The sequence below is a fragment of the Phaenicophaeus curvirostris genome, chromosome 7 (assembly GCF_032191515.1).
Source record: "Phaenicophaeus curvirostris isolate KB17595 chromosome 7, BPBGC_Pcur_1.0, whole genome shotgun sequence".
In the NCBI taxonomy this organism is placed as follows: Eukaryota; Metazoa; Chordata; class Aves; order Cuculiformes; family Cuculidae; genus Phaenicophaeus; species Phaenicophaeus curvirostris.
The window spans coordinates 3984939-3999989 of record NC_091398.1 but is presented as its reverse complement, the minus strand read 5'-3'; the positions used below and the strand labels follow the sequence as shown (position 1 = coordinate 3999989).

Sequence of the window (15051 nt, the reverse complement as noted above, 5' to 3'; positions counted from 1 at the left end):
TTTAAAGTGAAAGATGGAAGACTGAGATGATGAATCAGAAGGAAATGTTTTCCTGTGAGGGTGTGCCCTGGGGAAGTTGTTGCTGCCTCATTTCTGGAGGTGTCCGAGGCCAGGTTGGATGGGGCTTGGAGCAGCCTGATCCGATGAGAGGTGTCCTTGCCCGTGGCAGGGGCTTGGAACTGGATGGGCTTTGGGATTCCTTCCCACCCAAACCATTCCATGGTTCTACAAAAAAGTGAATCCCTCATGACCCAGCTGAGTAGGACTGTCCTGCACCGTGTGATGCCTGGCATAGCAGCAGCATTTGGTTTGCATTTTAATTTTAATCCAAGATTCTGCATTCACAGGAGCCGTTCCGTGCAAATCTATCTCAGAACAATGTTTAATTGTCTTGGGTTTGGGGAGGGCTTGGCTGTTACGCTTTAGGTGCAAGAAAGATGCTTTCTGAGGTGCTCCATAGCATATATAGAATTTGGGAGAGGAATAGCAGCAGTGCAGCAGTGTCTGTGCTTCCTGAGCATCTCCTGGGCATGGCAGGGATCCAACCGGAGGGGCTGGAGAAGCTGTTTTCCATGGTCTCGTTGAGTCAATTGCTTGATGGTTTTGTGAGTTGTTTTATCTTGGAGTGATTTAGTGCTTTGGAAGCCTTACACCATGCTAAAACATCTCCGTGTTTCTTAAATCCCTCGAATACTCAGAAAATGAATAACTTTGATATTTAGGAGAACTGGAGTTGTCCTGTCCACACAGGACCTAAATGCCTTTAATCTGATTCATTAACTCGGTGTAGAAAGGGAGGACTTCATCCAGTGGAACCCTACTCCTGGAACACTTATTCCCCTTCATTTTATTACACAAAGCCAAATAAATAGATGGCTTTTTTTCCCCAGCCGACTCTAATGAGCTATTTTGCATACAGCTGAACCTAATTAAGAGACCCAAAAGGATATCCGAGGTTTTAATTTTGGCATCCTGTTGTGCCTGCGAGGGAACGTGGTGATTGATCCACCGAGCTGATGCTTTGATGGTTTGTATTCATTTAGTTTTTGCTTGGATGGGAGTGTTTGAGTTTTTGCTGTTGATCTATAGTTATCCCAAGCATTACAGGAGGGCACAAAATAAACCGGGCAGCTGAACTGTTTGTTGCAGTTGAGGTCAGAGCCAGCTGCCTGAAGGCAGTGCAGGCTTGGGGGCTTTGTTATTGTTAATTTTTTAAGCAAGTGCCTTACTAAGCCACTGAGGCAGAAGATGATCATCAGAAGATGATCCAAGGGGCTGGAGCACCTCTCCTATAAGGACAGGCTGAGAGAACTGTTCAGCCTGGAGAAGAGAAGGCTCCAGGGAGACCTTAGAGCAGCTTCTAGTACTGAAAGGGGCTCCGGGAAAGCTGGGGAGGGACTTTTTACAAGAGCCTGGAGTGACAGGACAAGGGGGAATGGCTTTAAATTGAGAGGTGGAAGATTTATACTAGATATTAGGAGGAATTTCTTCACAATGAGGTTGGGGAGGCCCTGGCCCAGGTTGCTCAGAGCAGTGGTGGCTGCCCCATCCCTGGAGGGGTTCAAGGCCAGGTTGGATGGGGCTTGGAGCCCCTGATCCAGTGGGAGGTGTCCCTGCCCATGGCAGGGGGTGGAACTGGATGGGTTTTAAGGTCCCTTCCATCCAAACCATTCTGTGTTCTATGACAAGGTGTCACACTAGGAAGAGAGATGTGGACAATGGTTGCCTGACCCATGTACCAGCCAGCTTCGTTAGCCCACATGGCCCTAATGAGGTGTCTGGCTCTAGAACTGATGTCTGGGCTCGCTGCAGCCCTGCTCCTTTTGGGTCCGCAGAGCTGGGATGGGGTTAGGGGTCCAGATGCCAGCTCCAGTGACTGGGACTGGAGCTACTCCACCTGCCTCTTGCCACAGCCAGGGGGAAAGCAATTGCAGCACTTGTCTTCAACATGCTTTGGCAAAGATGTGGTGCCTGGTGTTGTTTCAGAGCTGAAAAAAATAGGTAGCAAATGTGATCCTGGGTGGAAACGGTAGCGCTTTGGTGCTGCGTGCCCTGTGTGCAGGTACAGTGAGGGGACAGGGAAATGCAGAGTGCTGGTACAAGGCTGTTGCGGTCACCAGGCTCATGTTCGTGCCAAGAGCTGTATCTGGCTGCTGGTGTGCAGCTGAGCTGGAGCCAATGCTTATTCGCGATTCCCTTGTTTCCGTTTGACCTTCTCTTGTTACTGCCTTTTACCTTAAATAAGTCTTCAATGCCCGGTGACGTTTATCCCCAGAAGCGTTTCATCATCCAGCTTGGATTTTGCAAGGCGCAGTCCTCATGCTGGCTCTGCCTGCATGGTCATCCCTGAAATGGGACTTGTAGGGACGTTCTTCTGGAATCAGTAGTGGGATGGCAGTGGCAGAACCACAGTGCTTTCCAGACCCATCACATGTTACGCTTTGTTCCTGTAGACTGGAAGCCTTTGGCTGCTTTGGAGGGCCCCTTTCAGCACTGGAAGCTGCTGTAAGGTCTCCCTGGAGCCTTCTCTTCTCCAGGCTGAACACCCCCAGCTCTCTCAGCCTGGCCTCATAGCAGAGGGGCTCCAGCCTTCAGATCATCTTTGTGGCTGTAACAGGGAACTGGCTCCAACCTGGCTGAGCAGGGACTGACTTTCTCTCCCTAAAGCAGCATGAGCAAAGCCACAACCAACTGTGTGGTTTTCAGGGGAATATCTTATTTCCTAAAATTGAGCATGCCTAGTCCTGTCTCTTTTCATTTAACATTTTTTCCCTGCAGTGAGGCTTTTTTTTCACCCAAGCCTGAGTGACATCTCTCCCATCCAAGTTTCCTGAGTCCTTGAGTCCTTTGAAAGCTTTTGTGGCTTCACAGCACTGAAACTGCTGGACAGGTTAAAGATGGGATGAACCCTCCATCTGCTGAACTTGCTGGGGAGCTCTGGCCGTGCTTACAGACTGCTCTGTTCAAGTCAGAGCTGGGTAGTTTCCTTCTGCTGCTCCATCTGCAGCCCCCCAGGGTGGAAGGGAAGCAGGGAGCAGGGAATGCTTCTCGTCCCTTCCCTTCTTCACCTCCCTTCCCTTCTCCTAAGCAAGCAGTGACAATGTGTCCAGGACATGCTGGGATCAGTCTTCCCTTGTTCTGGGAGATGGGCAGATGTTCTTCCCTCCCTCTGCCATCCTTGCTGTGCTTGTTGAAAAACGGTGTCTTGTTGAAAAATCCTCACTCCCTGTCAGAACTTGAAAACCCCTGAATCTCATGAATTCCCTCTTAATTTACATCCCTAATGGCTATGATGGGAAGGAAAATCCCCTTAGCAAGTGTGCAGGAGGCAGTGGAGGCAGAGGCTGCCTGGTTTTGGACCTGTGAATGATCCAGAACCATCAGGGAATGGGTTTGGAGCAGAGCAGCTCTCTGAATTAATGCTGCTGGCATGAGAAATGCCCTTTTTCACATTACATGAGGTGGTGGGTGGCTGCTTTGGGTGGCCAGCGAGTCCCTCCTTGTCCTGATGTCCCTGAGCCTGGCTCTGGCTGTGAGCTTGTGGGTTGCCAGTGTGTGGGACAGGCTTTTCCCCATGGACTCCCCCCACCTGCCAAGCCCTCGCATCCCCACGGTGATCGGGAAATAGGAGCATCTCTGCGAGGACTAGGAACACCTCCACTTATTTCCGAGGTCTCTAAACAAGATGCAGGGAACCTGGTGCTTTGCTGTGGCAAAAGCAGCAGCAGCTCATCCAATCGTGCGTTAATAAATTAAGTTTCTGAAATGCTGGAAGTGCTACACATCCTCCATTTTCCTCGGCCAATTTTCTTTGGTCAGAGGTGGCTGGAGGGTCACTGGCAGGCCTGGCAGGTTGGTGGCTGTGGGCTCCTTTTCTGCCTGTTAAATATCAGATGAGGCTTTTCTCCTTTACAAAAGAGAATAAGATGATGGTCCTTGCCTGCAGCTGAGGAGAGGGAGGTGTCTTGAGTTAAAAGCTGATACTTGGGGCAGGAAGGCACCTCATGATGTCCTCCCCAGACACTGCCCACCTGCCTGGAGACCCCTGGGGTCTCCTCCCACTGTGTTTGCTGAGTTCAGGAGGAAAATGTGTGCAGAACCGTGATGCAATGGTCCTCTAACCTGGGCTTGGAAATCACCATGAGGAGATGCTGAAAGCGGGGTTGGAACTAGATGATCTGTAAGGTCCCTTCCAACCCAAACTATGCTACGATTCTACATTCCCCTGCAGCAGGCTGGTAGTGAGAGGGAAAGCTGCTGAAGATGAAATATTGTCAAATTTGGAAGGGAGGAGAGGACCAGAGGAGCTGTCTGGGGAGAAGTTTGGCTCAGCCTTCCCAGGAAGGGATGGGGTTGGGGTTGGGTTGATGCTGTGCTGGTGGTGGGGCTTGGCCAGGCTGCTTGAGAAGGGGATTTGGGTATCTCCATCCATCCTGCTGTTCACAAGCCACTGTACAGCCGTGACAGCCTCAGGAGCCTCTGCTGGATCCCAGGAGAGGCTTTAAAAATACATTCCCCATGCAAAACCGGGACAGAAATAGCATCCCCTGCCAGGGCTCAGAGGTTTCGTTTGACTGCGGGGGTGCATCCTGGGCTGTCGGCAAGCAGAGGTGTTGGCAGATGGCCCCCTCTTTTCTGATAAAGAAAAGGATAGTGTTGTGCCAGTTTCCCTGTTGTTTCCCAGCACCAACATCCGCATTTTCCTGCCCCCCCAGCTTCAGCCAAAGGTGGTCACACATTTGCTCAGCACCAGCTTCATTATTTTCCTGGCAAACCAAGGTAGCATTTGCAAGCTTTGAAGCCTTTGCTGAGCTGCAGCTGCCCGAAGCAGCCCAGACACAAGTATATTTTTAAGCAGAGGATGTTGGACCCTTCCTGGGGATTACAGGGCTGCAGATGCTGGAAGGGACAGTTGTGCTGTTCTTCCTTCTTCTCCCCACCTGGCATGGGAGACTTCTCCTCTCTCTGTTTTTTTCTTGGTATGAGGTTTCTTGCACAAGACCTGAGCTTCCTGCGAGGTTGTGCAGTGGTTTGGTTTTTAAGCCCTATCCGGAGCTGGACCCCATGGGGCCCTTTAGAAGCTGCTCCTTGGACGGATGAGTTGCAGGGGAGGTCAATATCCAGGGCTTGCACCTCTGTTGGGGCTCTGCTTGCTTTTTGGAGAAAACATCTAACTTTCTAACACCACCAGGGAGGCCAGAGGCTAAGTATGGAGCAGCAGCCTGGAAATGTCCCCAGATTGGGCATAGGAGAAGGGTTATGTTGGTACAGACTGGTGGTCAGGGAGGTCCCCGGGGTGGGTTTGCAGACATAGCAGCAGTTCCCATGTTGATGGTTTGTGGGCCCAGCCCAGCCCTTTACGTGTGAGTGCTGCTGCCAGCAGTGGGTTTATTTTTAGTCCTGCAAGCACTTGCTCCGTCCCCTGTGAAACCATCTGCTGCCTCTAGCGGGGCTGGTTTGTTGGCTTTGTGTCAACAAAGTGTCCCCCTTCCCAAATTTTCTCTATTTTGGCTGCAAACCAGGATATTTTTCATGCTCATCTTCTGCCTCCTGCCCCTACGTCCTCTCCCTGCCCTCCCACGAGTGTTTCAGATGAGAAGGTTTGGGCTGGGTCTCATCCTTCCCTTGGTTTCTTGCTTCAAACCAGGCAGAGCACCAAAGTGCTGGGGAACTCGCTCGGATATGACCCAGGGATGCTCCCAAGGGTGCCCAAACCCTGATGTGAGGGTACCACATGCTCACTAGGCTTAAGATGAAAACTTAATTACATTGGGTTATTAATTAGCAGCAGCTCTGCTGAATCAAAGTGAAGGTGCTGAGAAAGGTACCTGGTGAGGGCTGGCTTGGCTGGTCTGTTTGTAAATGTGGGTCCCAACATGAAGGGAAGGGCTGGAAAGCAAAATGAGGGAGTGTGAGGCTAATTAGCATGTGCTCCCTATGTACAAATTGGTTTTCAAGGCTTTCCAGGGCTGTGCCTGCAAAATCCTCCTACTCAAAACCCACTCTCCCAGAGCCATGTGGTACCTCCAGTGGAGACACGGGACTGTGGACACCACACATCATTTTTGTCACCAGGGTGAGTGGCAGGTCCTGGCAGGGGTGGCTGGCAATCGGGTTTGGGGTTAGCTGCAAGTGACCATTCTCCTTCCCAGCATCATTTGTGCCCCTATATTTGGTGCTGGTGAGGCCACACCTCAAATCCTGGGTTCAGTTTTGGGCTCCTCACTGCAAGAAGGACATTGAGGAGCTGGAGTGTGTCCAGAGAAGGGAAAGGAGCTGGGGAAGGTGCTGGAGAACAAGGGTTATGAAGAGCAGCTGAGGGACCTGGGGCTGTTTATCCTGGAGAAGAGGAGGCTGAGGGGAGACCTCATCCCTGTCTACAACTCCCTGAAAGGAGGTTGTAGCGAGGCGGGTGCTGGTCTCTTCTCCCAAGTAACAAGTGATAGGATGAGAGGAAATGGCCTCAAGTTGCACGAGGGGAGGTTTAGATTGGATTTTAGAAAAAATTTTCTTTACTGAAAGAGCGGTGAAGCACTGGCAGAGGCTGCCCAGGGAGGTGGTGGAGTCTTCATCCCTGGAGGGGTTCAAAAAATGTGTAGATGTGGCTTTTCAGGGCGTGGCTTTGCAGGCACGGTGGTGTCGTGTTGATGGCTGGACTGGATGATCTTAGAGGTCTTTTCCAACCTTAACCATTCTATGATTCTGTGAAGTGCAACAAAAGAAACTCCAGTTATTTTCCCCAGGTTTTTCTAACAATTCAGGGCCAACTCTGTTTTTCTGCCAAACTACACGAGTGATTTGCCTTTTGGCAGCTAACCCTCAGGAAGCTGAGCCCTGGTAGATGTTTGCTGGCACTCTCCAGGGCATCAGTCCCAGGGCAATCAACAGGATCTGGGAAGCCTTAAAATCCTTCCCTCCAATCACTTCCTCACCGCCACTCCCGCAGTGGTCCCTGTGAGGTGGCAAATTAAGGGTCCTTGAATTTATGTCTTTTATCAGGCAATCAGTGCTTCTCTCAGCAGGGAAGGGCGTTCATCACCGGTTGTGTGGGTCCTTATGCTGAGATAAACGCTTCTTCCAGCAGCAGATGTCTTTGCACTGAGAAGACAACATGCTCACGTGCTGCAAGGATGAATTTTTGACAGCTCACCTGTATCACCTGCTCACCTGTATCATATGGATGGAGATGGGGAAGGTGGAGATAACCCCCTGCTCCATATCTAGGTGGCATCTGAAGACCAAGTAGGGCTTTGGAGGTGCCATCTGGTTCCAGTGGGATGTTCCCAGGGGTCACTGTGTTCCTGCAGCTCCCAGTGCCATTTTTCCCAAGGGAAGGGAAGCGTCGGGAGCGTGTGAGAAGGGAGCTCTTGGCGGCCGTTCAGCCTGGGTGTAGTTGGGGTTTGGAGTTCGTTTATTTAGCAGCTCCTTACAGCCTTCACAAATGGGTGCTGCTAAGCACAGAGACGTGACTGCAGTTATTTACAGCTCCCTGCAGCTGACTTACATCGTCTCCATCAGCAGGGCTGAGGGGGGAGGAAATCTTCTGGAATGAGAGCCAGGAGGAAAAAAAAAATCCTTCCTGCTTTTTTTCCCCCTGTTGTTAGAAACCCTGAGCCGCCCCGGCCTGATGTGTTGATAGATGCCAGTTTGGTGGAAACTGGGGAAGCAGCAGGGAAATATCCATGGATTTAGGTAGAGATCATGTGGTAATGTGGCAGGAGCTTCTTGCTTTGGCCTTAAAATATGCGTTTAAAGCTAAAGCAAATTCTCCCTAGCCAGATGAAAACAAAAGAGGTTTTCAGCCTCGCCTTGCCCAGCCTCATCCTCGCAGCATTTACACAGTGAGCTGTGTTGAGTCTTGCTCTTCTCAGATGCTCTTTGCCTCTGCTGTATAAAACAAAAGAGCCCATCACGAGGTTAAAAAGTGAAAAATCAAATGTCCTCATGAAATGCTTTGGTCACTGGCTGATGGGTCTGATTTCCCCAGTCCCATGGGGAAAAGGATTTGCAGGCAGACCCCATGTGTAGGTACAGGAGATGCGGTGGGGGAGAAATCTTCCAGGAAGAAGTTGTCTTCTGCTCTGTATCTTGGGGTTTCCAAGCCAAGTTGGCATCCACAAGTGGTTGTGGGGAAGGGAGAGCTCCTGGAGAAGCTGCAAAGAGCTGCTGGGGAGGAGGAAGAAAGATAGCAATGTGCTGGCAAAGGAGCTGGGACAAGAGGCAGGAGCGAGCAAAGAGCAAGCATACAAGTGGCGCAGCTGGGGGTGACAGAGCCCTGTGCTGTCTCTCTCCTGGCTGCCCACACCTGTATTCAGCCCACGGCCACATCCAACCCAGCAGCATCTTTTGAGCTGCTTTGGTTGGCGAGTGCTTAGAGCTCCCTGGGGTTTTGTTTTCACTTGGTTTGGGTGTTTGTTTCTTTCAGAAGCAGGGCTCATTTTACTGGATAGATGTGGCTTGCAGCTACTCAAACAGGCGTTGCAGCCCGGTTGTGGTTTTTGGCTGCTTCCTGCCCATGGTGTATTTCATATTTCTCTCCTCTCCACCCAAGGTGGAGCAGCCTGTAAAGGCATTTTCCTCCAGGTCTGTTCTGCAGGAGCATCAGAGAACCTTTGAGCATGGTTGTTTTTATAGTTCAAGTGAAGATTTGTCTCTAGGCTCATCCGTGCTAACTGGGAGTTGGGAGGAGCGAAGCCAGGCAAAGAGCAGCTCGATTAACATCTAATTTCTCTTTCTGCTCATGCTCTATCACTCTTGGATTTCTCAAAGCAGCTTGGTCTTCCTCAATTTCTCTCTATGGTTTGTGTGTCTCGCTCTTTTCTGCCTGGCTCTGTTTCCAACTTTGCTCCACGATTCCCTCAGCCGCTTGTCCGGCTGCTTTTTAATCTGTTTACCTGCCCTGCTCCCCCTTCTCCCTTGTGCATCTGTCTCGTGTCCACACTTGATGCATTTGCCAGCAGCGTTTTCTCTGCAAGCTGTTTCCCCGACTCCGTGATGGACGTAATGTTTGCAGGGTGCTTGTCCTTCGCCAAGGAGTGACCCGGCTGATCCTCCCCTGGATGCTGGTACTCACTCAGCCATGTCACTTCTTCACTTGATTCATCCAGATTTGAAGGGATGGGAAGGGGAGAAAAGCCTCCTGGCTATCAATCATCTCTCAGCCTGCCTGGACTGAGATTTGCAGTCAGCTCTTACATTAAATTATTGCACCTTCCCTCCTCCTCCTCCTTGCTCAGCGCTTTGTTTCTGTATCCCAAACCTTCCCCTTTCAGAGCAGGGCTTGTTTCTGACTCAGGAGTTGTTGCACAGTGCTGTAGGGTCAAACCCTGAGCAGTATCAGCTGGGGAGAGCTTGAAATGATGATATTCAGGTTTATTACTGCGATGATGAGTGTTTAATGCTCCTTAACTCCCTTTTCTTGCCTTGATAACTCACATTGCCTCATCTCAAGCTGGACTGCTGCGGTGGGAGGTAGCGTGGGAATCCTGAAGCCATCCAGCAACCTTGGCAAGGGTTGGGGCTGGTCCTTTGCTGCCCCCAGTGGGTCCAGAGTTCCCATCCGTTGCCGTAAGATGCTGGTACTGAGGATTTGGGGGCTGCAGAGGGACCGCTCATGCCCTGGGCAGGAGCCACCGGTGATGCTCCATGCTTTTCATATGCAGACTGCTACATAAGTAGCTAAATTCTGGTTTGTATAAAAATAAAGCCCCACTCTTCTGCATAGTTATTCATGCGTGGCAAAAAATAGAGCTGGTATGCCATGCCTGCCTGCAGTGTACTCCAGGAGCTACAGCAGCACTAGCTGGCACTTTGGGACCAAGGGAAAGATATTATTTATAGCCAGGCTCAGTAAATCATTCCTCTGAAAGGTTTTTTTTACTTCGGTCCTGCTCCTTCTTCCCTCAAAAGCATCGCAGTTCTTTTCGCTTTCCACTCGCTAGCAACATTGCACCCATTGTGCACAAACTTGTAGTGAAGTAGGCAGCATCTCTTCCTCCTCTGGTCCCAGAAGTCATCGTGCGCCAGGGGCGCGTACCCAGAGGTGAATTAAATCAGCGCCGTGCACCTAGAGATGAATTTCACTGGGCTCCACTGGAGATGGATATTTGTTTCCAAGCATGCAGATAAGTGTGAAGGCGGCCTCAGCAGGGATCTGTCTGAGAGCCCTGGAGTTGTTCCCACCTTCCCCCTCACCCACACTCTTTTTGTGGACCAAAAAACTGGGAATTTAAAATCCAAAGGCATGCAAACGATCAGCGGAGAATAAATCTGTGTTCTTACTTATTCATGCCTTACCTGGCATGTTTTGAATAATTGATTTATCTGCTGTCAGGGAGGGTGATGCTGTAGGGATGTGCAGAGGGGAATAAAACCCTGAGCACGGGGTTTTGAAGCAGCTGGTTGAGAGCGGGGTTGCTTTGATGTCCAGCTTTGTGTTGGCAGATGCCCTCCTCACAAAAAGCCGTTGGGCCATGCCCCCTCACAGCAGAGCCTAACCCTGCTCGCCCCTCGCTTGTCTTCCAGCCCATCACTTCATTGTGGCGACGGCGTGCCAGGAGGCGGACTACGGCTGGATGATCCGGCACTACTGCCTGAAGCAGTTCCAGCTCAGCATGGAGGGCATCGGGCAGCGGCTCTGGTGTGACTGGGATGAGACCGTGGGGTAAGTGAGGTCCCTCTGCTCACCAAATCCGTTCCTGGCATCCCAGAACCACCCGCACCCGTCTTGTTTTGGGGGGTGTAAGGAGGTCAGCAGGGGGTTTTATTTTAGGGGAGGGAACAGATGTGCCATTTCACTCTGCTTTGCAAGTGCTGGTGCTTCTGTCCCTGCTGGGTCCAGCTGAAGGGGCCGCCCCATCCCCGTTGCTTGTGGAGGAGCCACAAGGTGGGCTTGGAGGGGAGAGCAGTGGACGTCGCCTACTTGGCCTTCAGTGAGGTTTTTGACAGTGTCCCATGAGATCCTCACTGAGAAGCTGATGAAGTGTGGGTTGGATGAACAGGCAGTGAGGCGGGTTGAAAACTGGGTGGAATGGCCAGATCCAGAGGGTGGAGATCTCTGGGGGCCAGCAACCAGCAGTGCTTCCCAGGGGTCACAACTAGGTCCAGGCCTGCTTAACCCTTTCGTTAATTAACCCCAGGGAAGTGGGGCAGAGCATGCCTGCAGTGAAGTTCGTTGATGGTACCAGACTGGGAGGAGTGGGGGACACTCCAGAGGGTTGCGCTGACATCCAGAGGGATCTCACCAGGCTGGAGAAATCATAGAATCATCAGCCTGGAGATGAGATGGCTCAGGGGGCTTTTATCAATCTCTAAATACGTGAAGGGAAGGGCAAAGAGGACAGAGCCAGGCTCTTCTCAGCAGTGCCCAGTGACAGGACCGGGGCCATGGGTGCACACTGAAGCACAGGAGGGTCCCTCTGAACATCAGAAAACACTTCTTCACTGTGAGGGTGACCAAGCAGTGGCATGGGTTGCCCAGTGAGATTGTGGAGTCTCTGTCTTTGGAGATACTAAGGAGCTGTCTGGACACAGCCCTAGGCAACCTGCTGTAAGTGGCCCTGTTAGACCAGGGGGTTAGACAGGGTGAGACGTAGCTCCAGAGGTTCTTTCCAACCTCAACCATTCTGGGGTTGAATGGGCTTTCAAGGACCCCGGCCTCAGCAGCGTTTGGAAGTCAAGATAGCGGTCTTGCTCAGCATGTGTGGAGAAACCACATGCCCCAGTGGCGGAGCTTCAGCAGGAGAAGACCTCTGCTCTCGCTGTGTGCTGCATGCTGGGTGTCAATGTGTTAATAAGGCAGCAGGTTTGCATCCCTGGATGTATTTGCCATGAGATTTTTCTTCTTTCTTGCCACTCGGCTTCTCCAGACAGTCCAAACTGCCCCTACTCAACCTGAAAAGCCCACAACTCCCTGAGATGCTCTCAGATCCTTCCTATGACAAATTCCCGGGCTGTCCCACCAGTCCTGCCGCTTCTAAAAGTTGCGTGTTGATTTCTCTTAGCAACAAGAGGGAGAGGCTGGCACGGTCCGGCACGGCCGTCTTCTGCTAAGGCTCCTGTTTGTAATCAGTGTCAGGGAATTAGCAGTGATGGATGATTTAGGAGAAGCAGAGATGTGGTCTGCTTTCCTGGTGGAGCGCCCGGCAGCATCCCTGGGGGAATAATGAGGGTGATGAGGGAACCCTACTGAATGCAGCAGGAGTAGGGATGTTGCATTTGGGGAACGTGCCACTCTATGTGTTTGGTTTAGGCTTTTTTTGGTGGTAATTTTTATTGCAAACCACCTGAATGATGCTTTCTTTGGATTAGCTCTTCCCTATTTATAATCAGCAGAGCTGAATTTTACAATGCCACTGTGGCATAAGTCATTCATAAATCATAAATTATTGCCAGCTGTTATCCTGGGCTGCATCCAAAGCAGCGTGGAGGTGTTTAAATCCAGGTTGGATGGGGCTTTGAGCAACCTGATCCAGTGGGAGGTGTCCCTGCCCATGGCAGGGGGTTGGAACTGGATGGGCTTTAAGGTCCCTACCAAACCAGCTGTTCTGTGATTCTGTGATGATTCTCCTGGCGAGATGGTTTTGATTAAAGTTGCAAAGCCCGGCCAAGGGTGTCCATGTGTTGGCGTGAGAGCCTGAAGGGGAAAATACACCACATTCTCCACTCTGAGCTGGCTTTCTACATTGTCCAGCGTTGTGCTGCCACAGCCTTTCTCTGGGAAAACAAAGTGGCAGACAGAAATGAGCTGTTGCGACACGAGGAAGGGATTGAGGTCAGTTGGAAATGGTGAGCAGCTGTTGCCAAAAATCATAGAAATGAGAGTTTTTATAAGATTTTGATTTTCTCCTCCATGCACCTTTCTGTGCCAAGATAAAATCTATATATACGTGTGCATCTAAACATACAAATCATAGAATCATAGAATTGTTTGGGTTGGAAGGGACCTTAAAGATCATCCAATTCCAACCCCCCTAACATGGGCAGGGACACCTTCCAGCAGCTTTTGAAAAGGACAGCTTGGATTTTCCTTCCCTTTTATTGTGATAAAATGGAGGGGAAGAAAAGAGAGTGGAGAGACTGTGGGAGGGTTTTTTGGCTCTGAGAAACTGTTTGTTCCTCAAGAAGTTGCTCCAGACCCTGGCTACTGTGGGGATCTCCACAGGACCTGTCCCTGTCTGTCAGTGTGTTTTGAGGCAGCATCCAAGTGTGGTCTAGATGCAGTGAGTGGTAGGAGAAGGGGATAATTATCTCCAATAATTATCTCCCTGGTGAGCTCCCACCACGACAGAGCTGTCCCCATGCAGGGGCTGAGTGCGTCCTTGCAGCAGGACTTTGCTTTTGGTTCTGGTTTGGTGCTATCTGCAAGCTTGATGAGATGCAATCCATCTCCTCCTCCAGACCTTCAACAAAGCCATCGCACAGGAAGCAGAGGTGTATTAAAGAGCTTGTTCTTTATCTCCGACATCCTGTTTTTCTTCTAAATAGCTTCTACTAAACTTGTTATCCTTGAGGCACTTGGAGGAAATGTTGATAAACTTGCAGTGTTTAATTTGATTGGGTGAGTCCATTTGCTCTGTGCGAACACAAAGCTTGGGGTTATTGAAGAGATGACATTCCTCTGATCCTCCTGCGACCTCAGGACATTGAGAAAATCAGGTAGGAATAGGTCAGCTGCTGCTGCAAATCAGCTGCTCTGTGGGGATGAGGGTTTTGCATGGCCCCCCTCACTCGACACCCCTGCTCCTGGGTGTGTGTGGGACTCATGGTCCCCCTCTAGTAGCAAAAGCACCATTAGATGTCCCAGCAGGAGGAGCAGGGGAATGCTGCAGGCTGGGTGGTTGTCCCGCTGGCTTTAGGGGGAAGGACTTGGCTTCCAGCAGGGGTGAGAGGAACAAGTGGAAATCAAAGACCTACCTAGAGCCTGTTTCCTTTCCCTGTCTCCCACCAAACTCATGCAGTGCTCTGGGCTTAGGGAAAAGCGGCTGGAAAGCTGCCTGGAAGAGAAGGACCTGGGGGTGTTGGTTGACAGCAGCTGAACATCAGCCAGCAGTGGCCCCAGTGGCCAAGAAGGCCAATGGCATCTTGGATTGTATCAGAAACGGTGTGGCCAGCAGGTCCAGGGCAGTGATTGTGCCCCCGGGCTCGGCACTGGTGAGGCCGCTCCTCGAATCCTGGGTTCAGTTTGGGCCCCTCACTCCAAGACAGACATTGAAGGGCTGGAGCGCGTTCAGAGAAGGGGAACGGAGCTGTGGAAGCGTTTAGAGCACAAGCCTTATGAGGAGCAGCCAAGGGACCTGGGGTTGTTTAGCCTGGAGGAAAGGAGGCTGAGGGGAGACCTTACCACTGTCTACAACTCCTTGAAAGGAGGTTGTAGCAAGGTGGATGCCGGTCTCTTCTCCCAAGTGACAGGACAAGAGGGAATGGCCTCAAGTTGCAGCAGGGTTAGACTGGATATCAGGAAACTTTCACCAAAAGGGCTATCAGGCAGTGGAAACACTGTCCAGGGAAGTGGTGGTGTCCCCATCCCTGGAGGTGTTTAAAGATCGGAAGATGAAGTGCTCAGATATATGGTTCAGTAGTAGACAGGTATGGCTGGACTTGATGACTTTTCCAACCAAAGGATTCTATGATTCTATGAATTTTGATGCTTGAAACTGGTCTGAAACAAGAAGGAGAGATGTTTGAAGGTTTTGCCTCTGACAGGACCTGCAGCATTGGATTTAGAGCTGGGATTTCTGGTATGCGGAGTTTAGCAGGGAAATGCCTGTGGGGCCCATCATTTACTGCTCAATTGAGAGTGACACGACGGGAACATCGGGATAAAAGAATTCTCTTGGCAGAGTTTGTAATTGGGGTTTGTTGGTCCTGTTTATAGGCTGCAGCTTATCCTCCTTTCTTACCCTCAGGATTATTAACTGAGCTTCTGCAGCACCAGCACCTCTGTTTTCAGAGGTAACAGAGGGAACTTTCTGGATCAGGTTGGTCTTGAACCCTCTGGACAAGCACCAACTCTCTGAGAAGTTTTGCTGAGCTCTGCTGCCTTTCTTAGCT

General features: G+C 50.9%; 1 protein-coding gene across 1 annotated transcript in view; it reads left to right on the top strand.

Annotated features, from left to right (window-relative positions):
* The window catches only part of LOC138722420 (RNA-binding protein 44-like), a 40571-nt gene that overhangs the window by 19374 nt on the left and 6146 nt on the right, over positions 1 to 15051 (top strand). Inside the window, exon 13 of the mRNA XM_069860494.1 lies at positions 10525 to 10663. Coding sequence (XP_069716595.1) covers positions 10525 to 10663 — 139 coding nt within the window. The remainder of the gene's footprint in view (positions 1 to 10524; positions 10664 to 15051) is intronic.